This window comes from Hoplias malabaricus, chromosome 4, assembly GCF_029633855.1.
Source record: "Hoplias malabaricus isolate fHopMal1 chromosome 4, fHopMal1.hap1, whole genome shotgun sequence".
NCBI classification, from domain to species: Eukaryota; Metazoa; Chordata; class Actinopteri; order Characiformes; family Erythrinidae; genus Hoplias; species Hoplias malabaricus.
Genome location: NC_089803.1, coordinates 36,370,711 through 36,391,572, shown reverse-complemented (window position 1 = coordinate 36,391,572; position 20,862 = coordinate 36,370,711). Strand labels below are relative to the sequence as shown.

Below are 20,862 nucleotides of genomic sequence, written 5' to 3'. Positions count from 1 at the left end.
GAATATTTTGACCACACTTACTGTTATTGTCAGCTCAAATGAAACATACAGTAGCATTTAGTAGTTCTACAATTACAGACTCTACCCAAATAACAAGCAACATCCCCTTAACATTCACCGGCATTCTTGTCTGGTCTACTGCATAGCATTACTTGCAAGATATTAAAAGGACTTCCACTGTACGTTTTTGAAAGTCAGGACATTTTGGGGACATTCATAACCTTAATAACTGGTCATCTACTGGTCAACACAATGTCACAGAAATTACTTTCTGGAGACATTGAGCAATGTTCATACATGGTCCTGTGTTGGTTAAAAAAATGTAAAATTTTTCATTTTGCAGTACTTGAGCAATTGTTTGTTCTGTGCTACAGGATTCATGGTGTTGCTTATGTTAATCATCAATTATGAATTATTATTAACTGTCTGTGTCTTTCACTGCTTCTGATGGCATCCTAAAAACGCGGTGTAGTGAGCAGTGGGGACATTCAGAAAAGAAGTCTCTTGAGCGAGTTCTAAGGCTCAACAATATAACATCCATTTAACATTTTTTTAAAAACCAATATATTCTGAGGATGTCCTCACAACATAGTTTTGAGTGGTGGTGACATTACTGAAAAACTGTGAAGATATCAGAAAAAAATATCCCTGGAGCCTTTTCTGGGACCCTATATAAAATACAGCCTATATGACATTATTTATGTATATACTTGCAACTTTAAAGACCATTTTATGCACACCTTAAGGTGTTATTTTGTTGGATGTGTAGTCCATCTGTTGCTGTGCATATTTTGTCCTGTACTTCAGTGGTCAGTGACATGTGCTGGTATGAGGGGATTAGACACAGCAGTGCTGCTTGAGTTTTTAAACCCCTCAGTGTCACTGCTGGACTGAGAAAAGTCCACCGAACAAAAACATCCAACTATCACCGTCCTGTGGGCAGCGTCCTCTGTCCACTTATGAAGCACTAGAGTACAACACACACTTACATACCACCACTACATCAGTGTCACTGCAGCGCTGACTCATCTACTATACTCTGGTGGTTCTGACCATTGATGAACAAAGTGAAAAGTTTGTAGAGCAAAAGTTGGACTACAGTCTACACATCTGAGTGCCAAAAGTGGGCACAAGTCAGAAACACACCCTAGACGGGTCATCTGTCCATCACAGGACATCACACACTCACCTGTCACTCATACACATACGTGGAAAATTTTACACAGCCAATCAACCTACCAACATGTGTTTTTGTACTGTGACACACAGATGCAGGAAGTACACACCAAAATCCGCACAAACAATGGGCATAGGTGGGGATAAGGAGCTTTGTGGCAGCAAATGTACCTGTAGCACCACCATGCCGGGCTCTAACAGTCAGCTAGTTGTTGGTTTTAATGGACTTTATACTTGTTCTCTGAGTTTCCAATAGTAGTTGCTGGTTTTCATTAGCTACTTGAAATCCATAACTTATCACTAAAATTTCTCTTATTGTTTTCATCTCCTTTTTTGAGTCTTGGTTCCTTCTGTCCCAAGAACTTCCTTTGCTGCTGTCTGATAGGAAAGAAACTCACTTTAACCTGTTTAAGTTAAGCTAGTGGTTTATGGTGTATAGTTTTAATAAAAGATTACATAAAACACAGGGACAACAAAACTAACATTCTCAAACTAAATTCTTCAATCAACAAAATTTTAAAGAACATCTTTCTTGGAGCTATAGACAAAAACAAATACCACACACACATCTTATTTTGTTCCATTTCATACATTTGTGCAAAACATTTATTAACAATTCCTTTTCAGTTTATTTTCATTTTATACCATTTACGACAAGATGTCAAAAAATACAGTTGAATGATCCCAATCTAATATTAGGGCTAGATATCCACACCAATATTAATCAGACTAAAACTATTTATTAATTTATAGAGAATGACTGGATATGTACGCTCATTAGAATAAATGTCATAATGTAGAAAATAGTGCTTCTACAAATATGTGGACCTCTATAATTTCATTCAATTATTGAGAAACATGCAAAGTATAATCTAAAATTATTCACAATTTCTGAACACACTGCATTTAAGCCATACTGTTGTCTATCATCGTTACTGTACTTTTCATCACCATCACTGCTTTCAGGTAGCACAGAATTTACAAAGATATGCACATATTATTTGATTATCACATATTTATCTGTAGCAAATTATGCATGTGTACAATATATAGCTCGAATTGTGCTTGTAGTATATTTCCTCCTCTCAGGAGGATGAGGTATTCAGTTGCAATGAAAAGGCAAGGGAGGGCAGATCCACAATAGATCCAAAACTCCACTTTAGTGCACCTTCATTTCTAGAATAGATTAACTCCCTTTAATCCAAAAGCAACATAAAGACTTAGTTACCAAGTCTTTGCTCATTGTTAGAACTGACTGGATTTTACACACTGGACAAAGATGGGCTCATTGTATGTAAAGACCCCACTTCGCTCAGGAGAGAAGAGAAGTACAGTTCTTCAGCAGCAGAGGCTTAGCAATTTCTAAGAGGTCCAGATTAGGATCCAGTGACCTGCCTAAGCCTTCTAGCACCATGATGGCAAACACAACGGAGGCAAAATTACTCTCTAGTTTTACCTGCAGAAAGAGAAGCATAGTATTTACTTCTGAACAATAACACATCCTATTTAACAGTGCAATTCTGTACAATTCCCATAGTCCCAAAGAATGTAAAGCACTTTGAGTGTCTAGAAAATTATATACAAGTGTAATATATCACTCCTCTTTCAAGTCCATTACAGGGTGTTACAATATATCATGAACAGTTTGTACCAATTTGTACACTGTAGGTCCTTAAATAATGGTTTCTTCACCCAACAACTCTGCAATGTGTCTTACACAAACCCATTAACGTTCAGTTATCACCTGCGAGGCCCCTTCAGTCCACTAATTTGGTGCAGAAACTGCAGATTCATCATATGCACTGTGCAGGTGATGTATCTACAGATTCTGCACCAAATGTCATTTGAAAGACAGCCTATATGTTGTTGCCAGTGTTGGCTGATGATGACAGCATTAAATGCAAGCATAGCTGCAAAAAAGTCACATGAAATCTGATTTGGCTGTTCACATTCATGCCCCATTACACACCCATATACATATGGAATCTAGGACCACATATGACTCAAATTCAATTTGAAAAGATCCAATATGGCATGTCCACACAGCCCTGAGAAAATCAGGTCTATGTCACAGCAAAATAAAACCTGATTTGTGCCCGGTAATATGAACATAGCCACAGACTACAATAAAAGAGAAGGTGGGATTAGCACTTCTATGTATCTTAATCTGAAGCTCCACAAAGCAATTCATATTTCACATACCTTGTGGTGGATGAGCAATCTGAAAACTTGAGACAGCAGTTCTGTCACCTGAACCTTAACAGGATTAGAGAAGCAAAACATGGAAGAAATCTCAAAATTGTGTACGGGATCCAGTGATAAGGTACTGGAAAACAAAAATTAAAAGTCTATTTGCATTGGGATAAGGTGTGTATGCAGGTGTATGCTGTTTTACCTTCCCCAGTGACAGAGTATCGCTAAGTGCATGGTTCACAAGCTCAGCCATTTCCTTCTTGAAAAGTGGCACATCCTTGCACTCACTGGCTCTAGCATGCTTCAGAATCAGCTCTGCCACACGTTCTCCCTGGCATTGAAAATCATTAATAAAAACAACAGAACAGTTACATGAACTTCAACTATCCTCTGCCTTTTCAAAGAACTTGCATAAGTGTGAGTTGTGACCCATAAATTAGATGTTCTTTACACAGATATTTCAGCTTCAAATACCTGTTTGAGGACAACAGCAGTGAAGACAGATCTTAAGTTGAGTAGGTCTGTCTCACTGAGCTGGGCCACAATCCCAGCGTCCAGTAGTACCAGTCGAATTGGAAGAGGGGATGGCCTCATGCTGACTACCACTGTGTCCCACAGGTCGGTGAGAGTGGCTCTGCCCTGGGGCTCTGCACCCTGAGCACTCTGTACCAGGATATTCCCTGGATGAAGGTCTCCATGGACAAAGTTATCCACAAAAACCTGAAAAAGAAAAACAAAAACAAAATTGTTGCTGGCTACATTAATGCATTTCTAAACATGAGGGCGGTGACTTAGCTAAGGCCCTGCAGCAGTTTTGTGGTTACTGGAAAATGGCACACGCAAATAACTGCTTTTGTATTTAAGCAGATAAACAGAATGTATTGCTGTTTTTTCTTCGCACCATTTTCAGCAGAGTGTCCACTCCCATCCGTGCGATTCTCTGCTTCACAGCCAGTGGTACCTCAGATTTCAGGTAGCTAGAAATGGGTTCACTTTCCTGAAAAAGCAAAAAAAAAAACACTTTATTCAAATTAAAAACAACAAGGTGATATACAAACTAATGAATCTGATGCTAAATACCACCATCAATCACCTCGTATGTCTCTACAAGAACAGTCCTTGTGACGAATGGTCTCAGAGGTGTTGGAAACTTGACATAGTCCAAGTCTTTAAAGTTTTTCTTAAACCGTTCTATGTTTCTTGCTTCGAACCGAAGATCTATCTGCAAAAAAGTAAATCAATGAAATGGACGATTTTTATAATAAAATATAAATAAATAAAAAAATCTAAGAAAATATTTTGCTTTCCTAAGTGGCAGGATGTTGGTGCTCAGCCTTACCTGTTTGGTCATGAGCTTCTCAAATTCATCCACCACCTCAGGTAGACTCAGCCACTTGAGGCCTGGTAAACAGCTAATAAGCACGCTCCCTGCTTTCATTAAAATCAGGTCTATTTTTACTTGTCTCCTAATGCCAGGATGAAGCACCTGCATAAATACAGTGAACAGCTAAATCCTCACATAATACATGAATATAACACTTAACTAGCTATTTATGAAAAACAATATGTGCCACTGGTAATACTGCTACATTCACCACTGTGAAAAGTCTGATACATGTAATATTTTGCACACAATGTTATGTTTGTCCTTACCTTAATTGCTACAGGCATGAGACAGTCATCTTTGGTGTACTGCTTCTGATTAACTGGAGGAACTGCAGGACTTTCTTGGGTTTCTGATGTTTCATCATTTCCCTTCTCTGGCCCCAGCAATTGGCCCCAAGCTCCCCCGAGCCCTGGGATTTCCCAGGCTTCCAGAAGGTCCTCTTTCTCAAGGCCCTCCACCAGCTCCTGGAAAGCCGGGTCCTCTATGCTTTCAACTCGAGCCTTAGCCCGATACACCTGTGCCACACAGCCTGAACCCACAGGCTCCTTGCTCTCAAACACAAACAGCTGCCTCCAGCCTTCTCCAAAGGCCCGCTTCAGGCACTGCTTAGTGTGAGCCCAGGAGTGGGGCTGCACTTGCACATGGAGCCGAGCGAAGCGGTCACAGAACTCCTGTGAAAAGATGTCCCGTCGCGTGCTGGCCCACTGTCCAAGCTTGATGAATGTCGGACCGGAGGACTCAGTGACCCACAGCAGGGCATCCAACCAACAGGACGCCCAGCGCTGGGAGAGTAGGGTCAGTGGATAGAGCATCAAGAGGGGGCTGAATTTCAAAAAGAGAACCAGGGCACGGAAGCTCAGTCGCAAGACAAATATGAGCTTATGTACCTGCACACGAGCGACAGATTTCTTTTCTGTAGTCCTCTGCGGAAGCACTGCTTCTTGAGCTGAGGCATAAGTGACACTGCCCACCCCCCAACACAGCAGAGCCACTCTGGGTGTCTGAGAGAGGACTGGATACCTTTTGATTATGCAAGTTCTATGTGGCAGGATTCGGACTGACACAGAAACTCGACGAATGTTGCACCTCAGGCTCTGGAAAACGTTCTTCACACAAAAGGCAGACATTGTGATATAGCCTTTTATGGTTCTTCTGGACACCTTTTTTATTCTTAAACATTAGTTAGATAGCGCATATTTCTCATTTGAGCTGAATTCAAATGAATGTTCATGAACTAGGAATCTACACAGACATAATGTGATGATACACAGTTAAAGATTCCCAAGGTAAACTGGATCTACAATCTCTGAGTATAGCAGCTACTGCACTGGAGGCTACAGACACACAAACAGTGCCCTTACAAAAAAAGTACTATGAATATTAGCAAACAAACATTCAGCGGCGAAAGGCTGGAAAAAGCAAGGAAAATGCTCTTTCACGCATAAAGTTCCAGCCTGACTCTCACATCAACTCAACTAACGCAAACACATCCAGGCTAGTAACAGTCAGAAAAAGAGTTTACTGATATAAAAACGCCACATGCCGCACCCCCTCAAAGATGACTGTTAGAATTAGCCGATAAACTGTCTTTTTGAAAGAAGGCATTAACGAAACAAGGCCATGTTTCCAGCAGCGCACTTCATCGTGTTTACATTCATTCATACGGCTCCAGCCCGCTGGCCCTGGTTCTATCCCTAAATCCCCCCGTGTGGATACACATTGCACAGTTAGTTCCGGAGACTAAAGTCTGAGAAGAGGCTTTATTTTCATGTTTCACTGTATTTCATTTATTTTATATTCGATCTGATATTCAGTAAAATCTTAAATATTAACAAGTAATGGAGTCCTGTCACGGGTGGCACGGTGGTGCAGCAGGTAGTGTCGCAGTCACACAGCTCCGGGGACCTGGAGGTTGTGGGTTCGATTCCCGCTCCGGGTGACTGTCTGTGAGGAGTTGGTGTGTTCTCCCCTTGTCCGCGTGGGTTTCCTCCGGGTGCTCCGGTTTTCTCCCACAGTCCAAAAACACACGTTGCAGGTGGATTGGCGACTCGAAAGTGTCCGTAGGTGTGAATATGTGTGTGTCTGTGTTGCCCTGTGAAGGACTGGCGTCCCCTCCAGGGTGTATTCCTGCCTTGCGCCCGATGATTCCAGGTAGGGTCTGGACCCACCGCGACCCTAAATTGGATAAGCGCTTACAGATAATGGATGGATGGATGGAATCCTGTCACAGTGTTGTGATCGAAGATAAGAAGCTAAGAGCAATGTTTTCTGCACAGTGCAATAGTTACAACATTACAGAGGAAATAAAAGTATACACACACTTCTTAAAATGCCAGGCTTTGATTCAGAAAATTCAGATCAATATAATTTATTTCCACTTTTATAGTGACCTAATCTGTACAACTCAACTGTAAAACAAATCATTTAGAAAGGGGAAAAAACATGGACGCACACACTTTCTTATAATTGATGAGGTGACTGTGTTCAGAATTAATCACAATTCAAATCACATATTCATACTCATGCTAAACAGTGGTCAGTGTTCACCTGCCATTTACTCTCTATAACCCCATATATACTTCAGCCCCCATTTTATGACAACAGTTTCCCATATTCTTCATACGTCTGGAATGTAGGATAGAATCTCAAAACTGAAAAAAACTATGTATGTACAAAAATCACGTGGGAAAATGTGTTACTGTATGAGACCAAGGTTAAACTTTCTGTGCATAAGTCCAAATGCTGTATGGTGCAAAAACCATAGATGTCATCAAATGAATGCCATAACCACAGTGAAGCGTGTTGGTTGTAGTACTATGTATTGGGCCTGTTTAACTTCAGCTGGAACGAGGGCTTTGGTCAATGTGGAGGGAATAATGAACAGTTCTAAATGTCAGTCAGCTTGGCAAAAAACAAACAAACAAAAAAAAGCCCTTCAGGCCTCTGCTAAAAAGCTAAAATGCTGAAGAGTAATTTCACAATTCAGCATGATAACAGCCCAGAGCATAGCCCCACAGGCAACAAAAGAATGGCTTCACCAGAAGAAGATAAAAGCTTTGGAATGGCCTAGCCAGAGTGCAGACCCGTTTCATGTTAAAGTTTTATTTGGAGGTTGTTTTGTATAGAGCTTGTAATACACAGGAAGTTTGGTATAGATCTATAACAATAGATAGGAAACATTTGTACACAGGCAAGCTGTCATTCAGAGGTCTGTGTTCTTATTGTCTTCCATCATGCAGACAAAAGATGGGAGGGATAGTGAACAGATGTTGAGACCACATCCTCCTCCCTCTGCATTTGGGGTTTGTAGGTTGTCTTGAATGAATTGCCAAGTATGTCAAAATGTTAAAATAATGGTCTTTGATATCTGGGTAGCTCCCTGTTGGTCGAACAGGTTTTTGTTTCTATACTGAACCGCATTTGAGCCCATGAGAGGAAGAACCATATATCAGCCATTTCCATTTTTAGTAGCACTGTTTGCTTGTCCAGTCTTAGCCATGGAGAGAGACTGTTTTTGGTGTGATCTTGCATTTAAATAGAATGTTATAGCATAATAAAATGAACAAATGCTTTAGTTACAGCTTCATTTTAAGTATAAGGCATTAAACCTTACAGGCTCAAATGTTTACTTATAATTGTTTGCATATTTAGTTCATAAGGGCTGAAAAAATATTTGTGGAAGTTTAATGTAGTCTGATACTTTGCACTGATTTAAATCCTTCATTAAATTTGTTGTTTTACTTTAGCAAGGGAACTGCTTTAACTAGCTTTATTATACAGATGAAAGAGCCTGAAAAAGGCAACAAGTTTTCCTCTGGATGCAGGAGAATGTATAGGCATTTCTGTCTACTAGCTCCCTGTGAAACCTGATCCCTTGATTCTTCTGTCTCCTCCTCTCTTGAACAGGAGCCAAGAGTTCCTTCAGCAAGCAATTTCTTACCCACTGGCTCAACCCTCACATCCAGCCCCACAGCCTCCAGCTCTACACTCCTGCAGCCGAAAAGAACAGCAGGGCTGCGTTAGAACAATGTGAAACTCCAAATGAAGGAGAACACATGGAAAAGCAAGAGGAAAACTGAAGATGGCATCCAGAACTAATAATGTAAGTGCTGATTTAAAGGCATAAAGTCAGCAGAATGACACTGGCAATGCTATTCTTGTTACTGTGTGTATCCTGGTGTGGATGATCTTATTATTAGTGAATACATTCAGAGCTGTGTCTAATATATACATGCAATGGCTGAGGTCTGAGGAGAGAAATTACTGCTTGGCTGTTATTTATGTGTTCAGTTGTCCTCTACTGCTTCACTTTGTCTAAAGCAGGACATTAGGTCTCCAAGACAACTAGGCCTCCAATCACTCAGCCAGCTGCAGATTAGTTCAGCAGTAGGGGGTGGGGGGATGATGGGAAAGTAGAGGAGGGAGAGAGAGAGGGAGGGGGTCTTGCAGAGAGGAAGGAGGGGTGGGAAAAGGCCAGTGAAAAAGAGTGAGGGAGAGAGAGGAAGGCAACAGCACACCCAGAGAAGCAAGAGGGAGAGATAAAGTTGCCTGAGGCTGAGGTTTGTGAGGAGAACACTGAGGCTGACTTTATTTTCTTCTTCCCTGCTCAATGAAAGCTTGAGAGCTAAAGCTGACGGGGCCCCTCGAAGCCAGTCCAGAGAAAAGAGAAGGATTTAATCAAGGGAAGATACTGTGGAAGGAGTGAAAAGAGAAGGAGAGAAGAAGAAGGACTAGCTGCTCTTAGGGAAGTCAACGAGTGGATGCTGCCATACTCAGTATCAGGTTTCACAAAATGAGAAAGCACCACAAGAGCGCTTCTGCAGGGCTCAACCAACCATCCAAGGTACAGCTGTGTTTGTTATGGGGCATGTGTGCAGCTGTTTGGATTACTTAACTTTGGGAGAGAATCATTAAAGATTTGTGTTACACTTTAAATCTTAAATAGAACCAGTCTAGAACCATCAGACTGACAGATAAACTCCTGACTTTACATTTACAGAAAACTAACAATGTGTGTAAATAGAGAATGTTTGTGAATGGCTATTTGTCTCATTATGGAAGAATTGTCAGTACCTGATGGCACCTTGTTGCTGGTCAGCCTGTAAAGCCAGGCAGAGTATAATGAGGTGTTATGGTGAAGCCTGGGGTGAAGCCTGTGTTAAATGGGTGCATTCCAGTGCAGACAAGGAGAAATAGTGGAGATAGAGAAGTGGGTAATTGGATAAGTGAGGCGAGTCATTTTAGCCACAGAACAATGGTCTCTCTTCACTGCTGTGCTGAGGCAAAGGGAGAGAGAAGGAAGAGCTTGTAAACAGAGTGGCCAGAATGCTGATAACCCACAGAACATGCAGTTCAAAATGTCCCTGCCTAATCCAGTATCATTAGTTACAGGCAAACCCTTAAGGCAGTTAAAAAAAACAACTTATCTTTGCTTATCAATACCATATAAGTTTACTTCTTGGAAAGCAAAGTGTATGTGAACCTGATGTACATTTTAGATGTGTACATTTCAGCTAGTGTGAACACTACCCCTCATTCTTGTTGCACATGTTTTTTTTTTTCTTTCTTTCTTTCTATTGCTCTTTGAAGCATCCAGAAACAGTATGATTCATTGAAATCCTGTCAGTTTCATTCACTCAGAGTCCAGCAGTGCATGTACAAAATGACTTATAGGAGGTGCAGGCCAGTTAAGTCATTTTCTGAGCTGTTCATGGCAATTCTGATCTTTGTCACGCAGTCACTGACTCATATACATGCGCTGGCTTAAAACCCTGGGCCAAAATATTCAACCCTTTATTTATCAGCTCTTTTTTTTCGTGTTCAGCATGTTTCTAGCTACCAGGTGTATAATTACTGAACAATGACATATACAGCCCTGATTCATCACTCTTACCTCCAGGTGGTAGTGGACTAGAGATAGCAGTATCAGTTGTATATAGTTATAAAAACAGTGTTTGTACTGGCTTGTTCTGGATAGCCATCTGGGCCCCTTTCAGTCGGTTATCTGACCACAGGCCTGTTTGACCGGCTGAGTTTGCACTCCTCCCTATGAGGGTATTACTCTACAATGCAGTATGAAGCAACAAAGAGCCAAATAAGAGTATTAGCAAATATTTGGCCACCTTCTATAGCTGACTCCATCTGGTCATGGATTAAAGCTTATTAAGAAGGCCAACAATAAGAAAATCTGTGTTATCTGTTTTTGGGCTATTGCCTTCTCCACAACACTCTTACTGAGACCATTCTATCTCTGCTTGAGTCAGTATGTATTACATGTGTTTATGTGTGTGATGTGTGCATGAGTCATGTGTCTGTCTGTGAGTGCTTGTCTCTATCACATTCTGCTTGTGGTTGCCTTTTGAGTGGCATATGGGGAATCTGTCCCTCTTATACCAACCTCACATACACAGATTTGGTCACTCTACCTGGTCAGTTGCTTGGTCATTATACCACAACAACCATATTGTTACAGTAACTCAGCAGGGAGTCTCTACTGTGGCTGTGGTTATTTTGGACTCTGAGCTGTCCTCCCAGGCAGCCGGCTGGCCACTGGCTGTCTCCGTGGCGACGACTCCAGAATGTGCCCTGTGGCGCTGCTGGGGGACTTCTGGACACTCAGGACTCTGTGAGCCCTCAGGCTTTGTGTCAGAGAGGTGGGGAACGGAGCACAGATGCTGTGATTACTGCCCTCCTTGACACCCCCACCACACCCCCCACCCTTCCTTCACACACGCTCTTTCCTTCCCAACCTTCTTCAGGCTCTCTCTCCCACCCCCTGCTGCCACTGGAGCTGTGCCTGCAAGCTGCTGCTCTGACACAGACCCTGTCAAGGTTCAGTGCACTTTGTAGGGCAGTTTTTCCACCAGTATGCACCAGAGCAAAAGAAGGAGGGTGAGAGAGGGTGTGTGGGAGTGAGTGTCATGATGTGTGAAGTTCTGTTTTCTGTTCTGTTTCTCTAGTTGAAATACTGGATATAAATGTTTTGCTGAGGACAGTGGTTTCTGTTTGGTTAGATATATTAAAGTCATACAATGTACATTTTCTAATTACATCCTTTGGTTATATTACATGGTTCAATTTTGTTTGGCAAAAAAGAAAAGAACCGAAGTGTCCACTTGTAGTCAAGTGTTCATTTGTAGTCGATCAGCCAAGATACGTTTGGTTTCCAAATCTGCTTCTTCAGTTTAGCTCTGGAGCAACAAGGGTAATGTTCCTAATAAAAAAAAGGAGAATTCAGTAAACACCCAAATTGTTTCCATGAATACATCCCCAAAACTTTTCTCAGCACTCTTAAATCACATCCAGGTCTTTATTATCCTTAATGTGTGGTTTTTGTAGACTGTTAGACAAGGCAGGGTACATTATTTATGTAGCACCAAATCTATGTAAAAGCATGCACTTCACACAAGTAAAAGAAAAATGACATTATTTTACAAAAATCCACAAAATAAGAAAAATAAAAAGAACTGTAGAAGTAAGCGCTGAAGGAGAAGAGTTGGAACACCAGCATGTCTCAGAAGATTGAGGACATCTGGGGTAAGTTGTTTGAGGTAGAGTTTTGCCAAACCATTCCTTTAATCATGTTACAGAGGTAGGTGACTTTGTTGTTAGGAACCTTGCATAGAACTCTTTAGGCCTCAGCATACTTCCTGCGAAGCAAAGTTCACCAGTGTTGCACAAAGCGGAAAGATCTTTCACAAGCCTACAAGCTTGCGTATTTTCTGCAGTTTTGTTTTGTGTATCAACCAATCACAGGCTTCGTCGCTTAGTTTTTTGTCCTCTGAGTTCACCAAGCTGTTTGTTTTCTTCTCAGTTACATCACATAGTTTGCTGAAGCCATTCGAACGTCGTCTCTGCAGAAAGATATTGGTATAGGATAATGTGATTGATGAAGGCTTGATAAAGAAATCAGACCACAGTCTACTACTTGAAAGACACAGCACTATACCAACCAATATCAGCACAAACAAAAAGCGTATTTCATATGAATATGTGATGAGAGATATTTCCAGATAACAGCTAAGTAGATTCTGCACTACTGTGTGAGTCAACGCCCCTTGAGACAAATACCTTAAAAAGTCTACATTTCCTAGCTATAGAAAAATGATATAAGTGTTTTTATGAAGAATAGGTTCAACTTCCAATTTTGTCCTCAGCGGTTCTGGTGGAATAATAAACCAGTTTTGTTAAGTATAACTCTTGTCAGACATCTTTAACTCCATACAAGCAAACCAGCAAACACATACTATACCTGCTTGTGATATTTGGTGAGGAGTTTGGTCTTCTTTTTGAAAAACGAGTACACTTTATTTGTTCTGTTTTGGAAACACTAAAGCTAAAGGCCGTTATTAGAATGTTTTTGTAGAACAGGCTAAAGAGTTCAGCTCATGGGGTTCTTGCACTATCCCATCGCTTCTCTAGACAAGTATGGTCAAAGGGTTCACTTTTCTAACCCCATTTTGGGAGGACTAAACGTGAGGAAAAACTCCCACTGCCTCTCTCTTTCTCTAACATATGGACCTTCTCTGATGTGGTGTAGGCCACTGCAGCTCTCATCCATTAACTCTGATTCTGTGGTGGAGCCCCGTGCTAAATTCCCTACCACAGTATAGAGCCTTTGGGTTCTCTGCACAATGTGCATGCAAGATGTGTCTCTAATATTGGGTACTGACTACAGTGACTACCCATGTCGTTCTATCTGCAGAGCATGTTTGCAGTTGTTTATGTGACTTTGATGCACTGCAGGATGTATTAATTGAATAATGTGACCACCCTTTAGATTGGACAGCACAGAAGATTAATGTACACTGGAGCCATGTGCCTGCAGTAGTTTGGAGGATTTATTCTTGATGGTTCAGTTCAGTGGAGCTCTTACAAAGTCCTGAAGTCAATCCTGAAATAGACTATGCCTAGAACCATTTTGTTTTGAGATGGATTAAGTCATAACTCAATGAAATGTCCGACTGACTTCAATTTAGGTGGAAAAAACAAAGCAATTGATTACTCAGTTGTTTTAAAATGCTCCTAAGATTTCTAAAGGATTTTGTAAGCCATCTGCCAAGCTTTATGTTTCATTTAGACTCACTTTATCACTCTGGCTGCTTGGTTTACATTCACTCTGGAAATGTTGATTTTGGGAGTGGGGGTGGAGGGTTCAGAGAGAGAGAGAGAGAGAGAGAACGAGAGAGAGAGAGAGGGCGGAAAGCTATCTGTTGCTTGGTGGATCCTTGACTCCGGAAGAGCACTTTCCCAAGCTCTCGCCACGCTGGGCTCCTGTGGGAATACTGCAGGGAATTATAGGAATCTGTCTGTGCTGAGGCGCGCGGGGCTGGGAGCGGGAACGCCGGTGGGAATGGTCAGGCGGAACCGCAGAAGCGTGAGGAAAAACAGGAAGGGTAACTGGAGCCCTGGCACAGAGTCAGCTCACTGAGAAAGGGGGCGAGAAAAAGAAATTTCTCAAAGTACCCCAGTCATAAAGAACCTGAGGATAAAGTCCTAATGATGTGCTCAGTGATCTCATTAGTAATAAACAAAGTGAAAGATTGTAAACTATTGTAAGACCAATCAAACAACTGCTCTCAAATCAGCTTCTGCTTCTACAGCATCTAAAAGTTGAGTTAAAGGAGTATGTTTGGGTGTCAGTTGGTTTATCTTCAGACTGCTTCTACCCAGAAAGAGTGAATGAAAACATGTACATGACAGTATGCTGTCGCTGTCCAATTAAGGACATGCATCTCCGTTTTTAGTTAGCCACGTCATTTGAACACATAAACTGTCCTTCACACTTTGTAGTGTAGTTCACAATGAATGGACCAATAGAAATGTGACCAAATTACTAAAAATAAAAATAAAATATTTTCATTGACATGCATTGAAAGTTTAAAAGGTTTTTTTTCCCTTCTCCTGTAAGATTATTATTTTGGGAGATACATGGTTTTCATTGGATAGTGATGATATGTAGAAAGGGTATATTGTGGTATTATAAACCGCTCTTTAACAGATTGTGCTGACATTGATTATGTCATGCCAACATATAGAAATAAAGCTGAGGTTAAAGGAACAGAACCAAATGAAATCTAGTGACTGATATCTATTATGCACACAAATATTAACAGTCAAAATGACTACGTTCATCAACCACTCTGTTTAATCTACCAACATGTATCATTTCAGACATTTCCATGAGTTCTGATTTCTTTTCTCCGCTCTGGTGGAAAATAGGTCTAATTATGCAGAAAGTTTGTGGGCACTTCATAGAAACTATGCTTCCCTTTAAGCCAAGTTGGAAAGTCAGAAGAACTGGAAGCTGTCTAGGGACGTGCTGTAGGTTAGGTTATCATTCAATTTTGCAAAACCCTCTTTCTCAATTTCCCTACATTAATTATAAAACTAAACTATATATTTTCCAAAAGCACAAAATGACCCAAACAACATTCAGTTTTACATTTAGGACTTTTTCTCACTGAAAAATATCAAGCTGAACACATGCATCAACATCCTCAAGCTGTAACTTACACAAATCACAAATGGGACAATGAGTAAACTCTAATACATTTGATTTTACAGTATCTATGTTTAGGCACAAATTAATAATGCAAAAAAAAAAAACACACCCCAAAACAGTGTGTAATATTTTCAGAAACATCTACTGAACTTGTCAGTGCTTTTGCAAAACCAGCACATTCAGAGGTCTCTGAGGGCTAGCGGTTCATTGTTATCAGAGTCTCATACTTAATTGTCAGGGTTTTTATAGATGATAGAGTATGCAGTCATTGATGTGCTTGAAGTATTGTGTTAGCTCTCTACACGAATTCCAACCACCTTCATACAGTGATAGAACAATTCAGAAATGGCTGAAAGATTTATGAAATCTTACTGAAAGACTTGCACAGAAGCAGTTTGGTGAAAAGGGAATGGTTATGTTCAATAATAAACTTTTCAGTTTGGATTTTCAATCAGAACCCAAATTTGAGTGATAACAGTAAAAAAAAAAAAAAAAAAAAAAAAAACACACATTCAACTCAAGTTGAAAAGACAGAAATACTCCTAGTTGTGTAGCCAACTGGCTATCTCCAGGAAGGCTTATCTGGGCTAGTTAGCTATTTGGCATTTTCTTTTGCTATCTGGAAGAGGATGAATTAATGTATAGCAGAGAACATGGGCTTTGAGAAGTATTATATTCAGAAGATATCATTTATTGAAGCTCAGTGTTTGTTTCACATTTATAAAGAGAGAAACTGAAATCTAGACATTATCACTGCTTGTTAATCCTTATTTTTGGCCTGAATCTCTGCACAGCATTCCATATTTCATTATCACAGTGACTTGGTGTGGCACAAGCAATTTCAGACCATATGTTACATTCTAATATAATGAACAATTTCACCTAGCGTAAGAGGTTGCTTAACAATATCTTTTCCTTCCTCTAGTTGTGTCTAGAACCAGTGATAAGCAGTCAGAAACCAATTTGTTTTTTAAAGACTTTGCCCTCCATCTCTGGCCCAATATTAGCCTTCTGGCTAATTGCAGACAATGCTCTCTCACTCAAATTAGGACAGCTCCAGTGTATGTGTGGTGGGGACAGGATGGAGGTCATGATCCCACATCCTGTCTTCCTTCATCCTGTCTGTCTGTCTGTCTGTCTGTCTATCAGTCTGTCTTTCTGCAATATGCATCCTCAGCTAACAGTGCACATAAACAAGCAAATAACTGTTTGTGTTCGCCTCGTTTAACCATTGTAGCCCATAGGGTTTTATGGTTAGTTGTATGGTTTGGTCTGGTTGCCATAATTATAAGTGTCACTGCTTCTGCTGTGCCCAGGAAAACCCTGTAATGCAGCATGATAATTTGTTTTCTAAAGCCATTTTTCACATTTCATTATAATGTTTTACAAAATAGACAGCCACACACAGACAGGGCTTTACTTTTTTCTTTTTATTCACATCAGACACAACAACTGGCAGGCCATAATCACAATTCAAGAGAGACAATACTGCAACAAGACTATATTTGGAATAGATTGATAAGGAACAAACATACACAAAAATTAATTGTTTGTGCAGTATCCTCTCGTGTTCCTGCTCTATTCTGTAACTTCACCAGTTGGGTTCCTGTCTGCTGTCTGTCCTTTTCCAACAAGTCCAACAATAGCAGGGTGAGGGGCCTAGCAGCCCAGGTGTCTGCCAGTCTGTGTGTGTGTATGTTTATGTGTGTGTGTGTGTGTGTGTGGTTGTGTCTTAGCACATGTAGGTTTATGGGATAGTCTGTAATCAGTGAAGAAATACAGCAGTTATATTCTTCTGTATAAGTGAGAGAGAGAGAGAGAGAGAGAGAGAGAGAGAGAGAGAGAAAGGAGAGCATTGATGTAGGTATGTGCTTATTTCCTGTATTCACATTTGGTTTGCCATTATGTAGATAGACCCCAGGGGGTTTCTGTACTTCTGCCCTGGTATTCAACAAGTGACCTCATAGTGGGTGTGTATTTTAAGGCACAGTGCACAAAAACCTTGACACAGGAATAGTGCTAATCATTTGGTTTGGGTTCCACAGGCTTCATCCCTCTTGTGAACCCTTCAAGATTTCACATCAACCAGAGGCTGCAGGCCAAGCTGATATTCAGTACAGCAGCACAACCTCAAATGTGATATTGCTTTTATACAACGGTTATACTGCTGACATTTATTATTAATGACAATAATACAAATAATATAATAATATTATTATATAAGGGTGGCACGGTGGCACAGCAAGTAGTGTTGCAGTCACACAGCTCCAGGTGCCTGGAGGTTGTGGGTTCGAATCCCGCTCCGGGTGACTGTCTGTGAGGAGTTGGTGTGTTCTCCCCGTGTCTGCATGGGTTTCCTCCGGGTGCTCCGGTTTCCTCCCACAGTCCGAAAGTACACGTTGGTAGGTGGATTGGCAACTCAAAAGTGTCCGTAGGTGTGAATGTGTGTGTGTCTGTGTTGCGCTGTGAAGGACTGGCGCCCCTTCCAGGGTGTATTCCTGCCTTGCGCCCAATGATTCCAGGTAGGCTCTGGACCCACCGCGACCCTGAACTGGATAAGCAGTTACAGATAATGAATGAATGAATGTATTATTATATACACATATAGCCCCCTCCAGGGTGTGTTCCTGCCTTGCAGCCAATGATTCCAGACCCACCGTGACGCTGAACTGGATAAGCTGTTACAGACAATGAATGAATTCATGAATATACTTATATATATATTATTACTTATTACTTATATAGTGCTGATCACATACCCAAGGGCACTTTACAATTTAGTACAGAAAAAAGTGTTAACAGTAACAAGTAGCAACAGTTTCTGATTCATTTGTCTATAAGCTAATTTACATGGCTCCGCCCACATAATTTGTTCCACACATGGGCTGCTTCCAAACAACACAAAACATTTTCCTGCACATCACCTGGCTACTTTGTGCAGGTCTACATTACCAGGGGCCAAGTACTTTTTATTTTGTGCATTAATCTGTATAAATATTGAAACCCACACAAAGCACTCCCTCTCATATTTTATTAATGCTTAATGAATTGTTAAAATGATACATGCAAAGTTCAAGCAATCCCGCTCTCCCCGAATCACCACACACATACAGTAAATTACTGGTCAATATCTATTCTCTGCTTTTAGAAGTGCTGTGATAAACTCCGGCTTCTAAAGCAGGAGGACACCAAAGTGGTGATCTTAAAGAAGTCAAAAATACTCCAGTGATGTTAAGATTTTTGAAGTCAGAAATGCCTCTCTCTGTCTCACTTTCCCTGTCAAAAGTCACTGGAATGTGAGTTCATTGAACACAGAGGCACTAGGTGAAAGTTAGTCCCCCACTAAGTGCCTCCACTATTACAGAGGAACACACACACACACACACACACACACACACATACACTCCATACACTGTGTTTCTATCACAGGCTTGCTGAATGTTTATCGGTGCATGAAATTGATTGCAGAGAAGTTATTTCATGTGTTGAAGAGAGAGAGAGGAGTGATCATTTAGGTTAGCTCTGTCTTGGTTGGGGATCTGAAGCAAAGAAAACATTTCAGTGTTGCCAGACATGGCAAAATGAATGGATGAGTGACTCGTTGGATGAGAAGTTGACAAGTAAATGGATAGAGTCCTTTATGTTTTCCCAGCTCTTTTAGAAAACTATTAATCATAGTCTGTTGATTGCACAAATTGTATTGAAATAACTGCAATATATTGCATTTGCCGGTATTGTATAACATGCACTAAAGAGCCATGAAAGTAATTAAATAGATGCAAAGGTTCTGGGACAGCAAATTTATTAAGAACAGCTTATATGACTGAGTTACCCACTGCAGTTATTTAGAAATCTCACTTTTTTTCAGTGGAGAGGTGCAGAAAGCATGATGTCATGCATTTAGTGGGTCCTCCAGGACTGACCGCTATGGACAGGCTTTATGAGAAGCAGCTGTTAGAAGGAGGAGGAAGAGAGAGAGATAGCGAGAGAAATCTGGCACTGCTCAAGACTCCAGAATACCAAGGAATATCACTGACAGTACAGACAGATTTCAGGGCTGGTTCTGAGGGAGACTACCGACAAGGCTTCAACACAGAGTGTAAATAAATCTAATTTCAGCCAATATATTTCACATGCTGCTTCTACCAGGCCTCAGTATTTACACTGAGACCAGGTCCCTTTCACTATCAAGGCAAAAAAGAATATGTAACATATTAATGATGTCTTTTAACCACAGTTCCCCAGATTGTCAGAGTGCAGCGCTTTGTAATGAAACAGCTGGATTGTTTGTGTTGAAATGTTGTAATTGTTAGATGCATGAGAGCTAGTGACAGAACCCTTCCTATTCTGTCTTCTTCCTGAAATCCCAGAGTGTTAAAAAACACAAAGCACATTGGATTTGACATGGAGGTTTTAGTACCTTAAATATCACACGCATACTTGGTATAAAAAGGCCTTACATCTTCTATTTTATAGCCCTCGGCTTTTGAAAGCATACATCTGGCCAAATGACCCAATGTAACATGCAATTATCATGCGGGTTTTCATCTATCTGAGTGACAAGTGATATGATAATCATTACTAATGTGGGTGTGGAGCTGTGGAATGTGTAATCTTGAAGCCCTGTGGTAATGCAGGAAGGACTGTAGCTTTGGCCTGGGACCTGGGCCTGCTTCTAGGTCTGGGCGTTTATGTGATATTGTTCATATTTCTGTCCGCTACACATGTCCCAGGTGGAACGCTCCTCCTGTCCAGGGTTTGGCTGCTATTGTCCACAGAAGAAAGAGGGATGGAAAGTAGGAGTTTTCTTTGCATTGGGGATTTAAAGTAAAGCACAGATGGCTAGTGTTCCATGTGCACTCTTTCATACTCTACTTGGATTTTTTTCTTTATTTTTCTCCTTACATGGTTTGTTTCTTTTAGTCACATTCAAATATAATTTATTTTAAAAAAAGATGCAAGGAGGAAAAATTAGGATGACAACGGTCTCCCTTGTGCTCATTTTATGAGTTCAAACATATGCAAATATAATTTTCAGGGACAAAAAACAAACCTATTCCTGCTACTCCCAAACACAGATTTGTATGTGTGATGTTGCCTTTTGGGAAATGCCTCAAACAATTGCCAGCTTTTATCCTTACCACTATTTGCCTCCAGCATTTCTCTCGTCTTTTTTTAATTCTCTGCTTACCCAGGCCCTGTGACAGTTGGGTGATAGTGATCAGCTGTTTGGAGTGGACAGTTACTTATGTAACTGATAGGGACTGATGGCCCTGCTCTGACCCGAAGTAATGTCCTCTGTCCTCAGACTCTTTTAGGAGCTCACAAACTGATTGTTATCACTTTCAAAAAGCCAGAAAGTGCAACTCCACTCGCACTCTGCTTTTGTGCCTATGGATGTTTTAGGTTTTTATGCAAGTTGGATGGTAAATTACATTAAAATATATCAAGACACTTAGAAGAGAATACTGATTGATAAAACAGTTATTTTAAAATAGACTGTATTTACTAAACTGAAGATTGATTTTAAAATATGTGGCACTTATCTTTCCTCATGTTTATGTAAATATAAGTGTGTATTATGGCATGTAGCAATATACTC

General features: G+C 40.7%; 2 protein-coding genes across 2 annotated transcripts in view; one reads left to right on the top strand and one right to left on the bottom strand.

The window, feature by feature from the left end:
• Positions 1-1,716: 1,716 nt before the first annotated feature.
• adck2 (aarF domain containing kinase 2) lies at positions 1,717-6,469 on the bottom strand. Its single transcript, XM_066668567.1, has 8 exons — positions 5,023-6,469; positions 4,709-4,855; positions 4,463-4,591; positions 4,271-4,366; positions 3,844-4,089; positions 3,572-3,700; positions 3,379-3,432; positions 1,717-2,632 (listed from the first exon to the last, which is right to left on the bottom strand). The coding sequence occupies exons 1-8, from the start codon at positions 5,881-5,883 to the stop codon at positions 2,489-2,491; spliced, it is 1,806 nt and encodes a 601-aa protein (XP_066524664.1). The 5' UTR covers positions 5,884-6,469; the 3' UTR covers positions 1,717-2,488.
• A 2,293-nt stretch (positions 6,470-8,762) lies between these two features.
• Positions 8,763-20,862, top strand: part of si:dkey-82f1.1 (DENN domain-containing protein 2A) — a 32,074-nt gene continuing 19,974 nt past the window's right edge. Inside the window, exons 1-2 of the mRNA XM_066669048.1 lie at positions 8,763-8,858; positions 9,373-9,599. The gene's annotated coding sequence lies outside the window, so the exon portion shown is untranslated. The remainder of the gene's footprint in view (positions 8,859-9,372; positions 9,600-20,862) is intronic.